This window comes from Exophiala spinifera, assembly GCF_000836115.1.
Source record: "Exophiala spinifera strain CBS 89968 unplaced genomic scaffold supercont1.12, whole genome shotgun sequence".
In the NCBI taxonomy this organism is placed as follows: Eukaryota; Fungi; Ascomycota; class Eurotiomycetes; order Chaetothyriales; family Herpotrichiellaceae; genus Exophiala; species Exophiala spinifera.
Genome location: NW_015622524.1, coordinates 60,925 through 67,379, shown reverse-complemented (window position 1 = coordinate 67,379; position 6,455 = coordinate 60,925). Strand labels below are relative to the sequence as shown.

General features: G+C 49.9%; 2 protein-coding genes across 2 annotated transcripts; both read left to right on the top strand.

The window, feature by feature from the left end:
- Positions 1 to 488: 488 nt before the first annotated feature.
- Positions 489 to 2,128, top strand: PV08_12025 (uncharacterized protein; the record flags this gene model as incomplete). The annotated part of the gene is made up of 4 exons (XM_016386332.1): positions 489 to 974; positions 1,022 to 1,721; positions 1,767 to 1,834; positions 1,883 to 2,128. The coding sequence occupies 4 exons, from the start codon at positions 489 to 491 to the stop codon at positions 2,126 to 2,128; spliced, it is 1,500 nt and encodes a 499-aa protein (XP_016229957.1).
- A 2,488-nt stretch (positions 2,129 to 4,616) lies between these two features.
- On the top strand, positions 4,617 to 6,177 carry PV08_12024 (uncharacterized protein; the record flags this gene model as incomplete). Its single annotated transcript, XM_016386331.1, has 4 exons — positions 4,617 to 5,037; positions 5,088 to 5,377; positions 5,427 to 6,050; positions 6,133 to 6,177. 4 exons carry the CDS (start codon positions 4,617 to 4,619, stop codon positions 6,175 to 6,177), a joined length of 1,380 nt encoding a protein of 459 aa, XP_016229956.1.
- Between the last annotated feature and the right edge of the window lie 278 nt (positions 6,178 to 6,455).

The following is a 6,455-nucleotide window of genomic DNA, read 5'->3' as shown; positions in this document are numbered from 1 at the left end:
ATGACTCCTCCAGGCGCTAAGTTTCAAAAGCACATTTTGTTGCAGCGCCCGTGGCGCAAGGCCGACTTGATGTTGTTAGAAGAGCTGGCTGCATTCAACGTCCGACGAGCCTACAGGTACGTCGATAAGATTGCGGGAATGGAGCATTGAATCAAAGTATTCGCTCTGTCATATGACGCAAAACTTCAAATCATTGGGTAATACGCACTTAAATGCTCTCAAGCAAGCCTCACATGCACTTTCATTCTACGTGACTTATGTTGGAGTCAAGGGGCCCTGTCAGCTAGAGTAGTGAGATTCACCTAAGGCGCATCGGATTTGACCGGCTGAATGGGACCGCCTGCACTGCCTGCTTGGATCCAAACACAGCGCAGTGCTGGGATGATCATTCTATCCCGGGCTATATATACTTCGTTCTTCCCAATCATGAACAGTTAGCCCTCTTTCTCAGTCAATATTTCGTTCAGACAATTCAATTCTTTGTCACCATGGAGATCACTCAGATCTATGCGGTGGTCATCGCTGGCATTACTTTGACATTTCTACTGCGAACTGGGGTGTCATCGTTTGCTCCTAGGATCCTCACCATCGCTTCCCAGATACACCAATATTTAAGTTATACCTATGTTCTCAACCGCCACGCCTTTATGGGTCCCTGGACTGTGACAGCAGTCTTGCTGCACGTAATATACCTAACGGTCAACGTCGTTTGTTTGAGCGTCGGTGTCACCAATTTGTCGCTCGCCGGACACCGCGCCGGGACGTTGGCGGTCATCAATTTAGGCCCGTTGTTGAGTGGTCTTCATCTCAACTTTCTGGCTGACTTGTTGGGTCTCTCTGTGCGCGACGTTCGAGCTGCGCATCGCACTGTTAGCTTCGTCGCTTTTGGACTGGTCGCTTTTCACGTCATTGTGGCCGCCGTGACCGAGCGGGTCTCATTTCGGAGAGAACTTGAGAAACCGTTCGTGGCTCTCGTAAGATTCCTTTTCCCTGCCGCTTGTCTCACAGCTAACCTATACAGGCCGGGTTGGCACTCTGCATACTCATGATCACTCCACAACGCTTGGTCCGGAAAGTGTCATATGAGATCTTTCTTCGATTTCACCAGATATTGTCGCTTCTCTGTGCTTTTTCAATCTGGGAACATCTATCGTCAATACGGTGTCGGGATCGACTGTATCTTATCGTCTTCCTAGCCTTGCTGGCCTTGGCATTCGTCTGCGAAGCCGTGTTGGTACTCGTCCGCAACGGATGGTCCTACCGTAAGCGCTCACGGGTCACCGTCACGAGCTCATGTGGAATGCTAAAAATGAAGGTGCATCTCTGCAAACCTTTGAGCATCGAGCCAGGCCAATACATCAATCTCTGGATGCCCTCCGTAGGTCTGGGAGCCTTTTGGCAGAGCCATCCATTTATGGTCGCCTCTTGGTCCACTGAGCCGCAAAAATGCCTAGAAATTTTTATCCAGCCACGGCGAGGCATCACGAGGGACCTGCTCCAGACCGCTCGCCCAGATGGACCTTTCGAGTACAAATGGGCCATGTTTAGCGGGCCACACGGCAACACGGTCCCGGTTGGTCAATGTGAGACGGTCCTGTTGATCGCTGATGGAGTGGGAATTGCCTCTCAAGTCCCATACCTGAAGAAGCTGATTCATGGCTACCACGATCGTCGTGTGGTCACTCGTAGAATCCATTTGATCTGGCAGATCAGTGATATTGGTGAGTACCCCGACTCCAGACCCGATCTCTGCTAAATGATCTCAGATGTCGGCATTGCCGCGCAACCCTTTGTGAACGATGTCCTGGATGAGGACAAGCTGGAGAGCGGCGGTGTACGTGATTCGTCCAATCAATCTTTTCCGTCACTGATCAAAAGATAGATCCTCCAAGTCTCGATCTACGTGAACCTCGACGATATTTCAAAGATCTCATTCGGGAGACGAAGCACCGTCTATCCCGGAAAGGCGAAGTTCGACGAACTGGTGGAGAAGGAATTGGCTTTCCATGATAAATCCCGAGACGACAAAATGGAAGGCTTTCCGGGAAGTCTTCCCTCAACCCCAATTCCCCCCGAGTATCGAACCCAATGTAAGCGGTCCCGATTCCTCTTCTCGATTGCAAGTTGACCAAACCCAGACGTACCAAACGTGGCGCGCCGAAGTGCTCTTTCCGAGTACTCGACAGATGAATTCATGCAACCATGGACAGATGTGCCACTCCAAAGTGACGTCGGCATACTTCATCCGCCAGCACAGGAGAAGAGGCGAGCGTCCGAATTACGGCATGCGTCCCAGGGCTCGACCCTCATCCTCAGTGAGCATTACCGTTCCTTGAAAAAGACGCAGACTAATCCAATTCAGTGTCAGCATTTGCGGAAACTCGGGACGTTTTGCGGAGATTGGCACGACAGCATCTTCATGAGAAGGTAACACTGGTCGAGACGGATTTCCAACCCTTCAAGAGATAGGTACAGGAGGGGGCTTCTACGCCACATCATATGTTCCCTGGTCTCAGATCAATCATAAAACACGCACCAATTCCGTAAATGAACCTAAGGGAGACAATATTCCTTTGTGTAGGTCGCTCAATGTGTATGTTGTGGTTCCATGCCATCCGAGGCTCGCAGTCCAAATAAGGTTTACGCAACTTTTTTGGGCCTGCGCATATCACGTAAGCAATACTTATCTGTTCCTCCAGTAAAGATTAAGCTGGACTTGGCACGCACGAGCCCTCTAACATCATCAGCTGCTGCCCGGGCCTACTAATTCCTACCCGTTCCCCCAAGTTCTCAGTACAAGCGACCCCGCCGACGATATGAAGAGATAGATGGAATGTACAAATGTAGCTGGAATGGCTGTGAAAAGACATATGGCACCTTGAACCACCTAAACGTGCACGTCAATTCGCATTCTCGTGGCATAAAGAGAACACCGGAAGCAAAAGGATTCGCCGAGATTGGAAGGCCCGTAAGACGGAGGAGGAAGAGCGACGAAGACAGGCGGTCGCTGCAACCTGCCAAATGGATGGTGCATCCGGAGAGGCAGATCAAGGCGAACGAAACGGAGCCAAACCGTCGTTCCCGCTTACAGTACCATCTTTACGTTCAACAGCCAAAGTCTGTAGAAAAGGGGCGACCTGAACAGGATCCTGGGACTCGATTCGGCTCTATCCACACGATTTAAATATAAAACGGATCTCCCTTTCCACCTTGTTGTGATCGCACAAACGCCGTACTGTATCGAGAAACCTCTTATTTAACATTTTTTTGTGATCGCACAAACGCTGTATCATATTCGAGAAACCTCTTATTTAGCATTCAATCAAAATGTTGTGCGTCATTTGTATCATCATCAACAGGCGGCCTCAATCATTCCGTCCAAAACAGAGCCCAAAGAAAAGACATAACGCCCAAGAAGCAACGGAGGCGCCACCCACCTACACCAGTGCTGCAATTAAAGGTGTCACCTCTCATGACGAGATTTGTTCCCAAAAAGAGATTATCGACGCTCCCTCACCTGAATCTTAGCACAACTCAACGAGCAGACAAGGAATTTGCAATGAGTGTCCGAGCGTGACATCTCACTTGGTTGACTTAGATAGAAACAAACCATATTCAGGGTTGTATCTCAGCAATAAAGATCACAGGATAATCTGTGTCACGGATCTACTCGCTTTGTCATGTTCATAATTTATTCGAAGACGAACTATCACTAATTAGGTATAGCATAATCGGCTAATATTCAACGAGAAAGTTGCAATGTGTCAGCAAGGGGGAGGGCGGTTGTGTGTGTGTGTATGTGTGTGTGTGTGTGTATCGGAACTCAACACGCAAACGAACGCACTCAGGGACAATGTGGTCAACATCAAGGCGGAATTGTCTACACACCAGAACGAGCAAATGGGCAGCGAGGGTAACTATCTCGGTTTGGTGTATGGCCCGCATGGTCGGGTCTACCAGTGCAGACCTAACGATCTAAACGATTGTATACCTTTTATGATATTGTTGCAGTGTCGCATTGTGTTTCCCTTTGAATTAATCACTTTTTCGCTCATCTTCTCGTAACTCAACGGATGGGAAATGGAACGGTGCTATAAGCTGCTAAGCAAGGGAATTTAGCTTACCGCGGCCGAAAATATGAATATTTGGGTGACATGCTCCATTTCCCTGGCCTGCACAACTCAAGACATCAGAGTGTTAAAAATTCACTGCGATGGAGAAAGGAGGATCCTTTATAGTCAGTCACACAGGGGAATCCACTACAAACTTGGAAAAAGCCGCCAGATCGAGGTACATCGTCAATAAAAGCAACGACCTAAAGTAGGACCTGTTAAGGTGTTGCTTAAATTACCTACTTATATAGGTTCCGCGGAAAACCAACTCAACTCCTCCATTTTGTCTTTCACTAACTTACCATTATTCCTCGGACTTCCTTACAACTATAGCCCGTTCGGACCTATATAATCCTGATACTGTAAAAGTAGGATCACTGTATCAAGATCAAGTCATCAAGATTTCCAAACACTGCAAACCACGCGCCATTATTAGCCGGTCGTTCTTGTCATTTGCGCACAGTTAGGCCTTGGAAATATTGCCCATCAACAGGTTTCCGCGCCATGCGAACCAGCCGAGCCCGACTGGAGGATGCAAAGTTCGAAACGGAAAGGCGCCGGCAACATCGAGGGACCGCCCGTATCTCTCTTGATGTTTTGAAGGTTCAATTCGAAGCTCATGAGCAACTTGATAGAAACAACGTTGAACGTCTAAAAGGCATCTACCGACGCGAAGGATGTCGACCACAACTCATCAACAATCGCATTTTGGTCGAGATTGATGAAACCTCTTTCGATGCCGCCCTTGATCTTTCTGGTGTGGCGGCCGCGGATCTGTTCACCCCCCAAAGAGATGACTACCCTGAGCTCCGGTTTCCCACCGGTACCGAAGTCATCTGCCTCCATGGCAAGCACCGTATCCAAGCCGGTCGCGAATTTCTGTCTCCTCGGGACAAATGGTGGATCGCTGACATCTACCTTGGTGGTGAGTTACAAACCATCACGGTGAACGCTGCGGACTGATGTACCGGCCAGGTTTGTCGACGGATGTCAAGCGCTGCCTCGTCGAGGAATACGCGAATGAAAGCATCCCCACGGACGGAATGATCTTCTACAAGATCCGCCTGTACCACTTTCAGCGCAACCTTAGCTTTGAATTGCGATGGTGGGCTCGCCTCCGAGGTTGCCGGAGTCGTAATTTGAGAGCACTGTTGAAGCACCCTGAACTCACCGCCGCCTTCGACGCTCTGCTCGATGTCCCCGGCCTATGGGGTGGGATGTTACTCACCACGCTTCACAAAGTGCTGGGACTGAAATCTGACGACGTAGGTGGTGCTACCAAACATTGACTTGGCATGGACCGACTCGTCGCAGGAGATACTGAACTATCTCGAACATGTCCGACGATTTTGGCACGATTTGGTTGATGGCGACCCCAGTGCCCTGCAAAAGTTTGATTTTCGAGACGTGAAGGCGCTGGAGCTCCGAGCTCCAGGTGTATCCTCAAATGACGCAGAGGAAATTCAAGCCCAAATACGTGCCGGTCGAATTCTGAGAGCCTTCAGTGAGGAGGAGCGACGGTACATCTTCCAGCGATTATGCGAATTTAAGTACCTGATTCCATCCTTGCATACATTCTTCCGGGATATCACTTACTGGGAGGCATGCGTCGGTAGCGTCAAGCACCTGATGACGATATCACGCCGCGACACGATCTTGTCGGCCTTCGAACGTGGCTTTACCGCCATCAATCAACGCGATGACCAAGTTGTGATCCAAGTGGGCGAGACGCGCTTTGAAACACTCCAAGGCCCGCACGATGCACAGGTGGACCTTGGTTATCGCCAGATCGTCGCCTTTGCCATGAGACACTTTGTCGAAATCCCACGAGAGCCGATGAGTGACGATGTGACAGTCAGACCTCGTGCGAAGGCTGACCGAGCCACACTACGCCAATTCGCGGAATTGGCCATCCGTGTCGGGTTCGAGTCTCCTGAGGTTCGTAGGCTTATGGATACGGAAGAATTACTGCGACCCTCTATTGCTCCAGAGCTGTCCAGACCGTTACTCACCACTTCAGGCCCTGGAGAAAAGCTGCAAAGGAGATGCGGGTTACCCAACTTAGACAATTTTCAGGACGACCGGAACTTCTTGTTCCTCCACCACCTGCACAGCCCGCAAGACGAGGTCGGAGAAGGCATCACGTCATTTTTCGTCCTCAGATCGCTTTATTTCGCCTTCATGGGGGCTTCTAATCTCTTGGACGGCTGGTTTGCCCAGATATGGAACCAATTAGCGACCTCTCACGACAGCATTGATGCCACTGAGCAACGTTCTCGGCAGGAAGAACAAGCAAGGGAGGAGTATGCAAGACGTGAGCAGGAGCAACGTGAACAGGAGCAA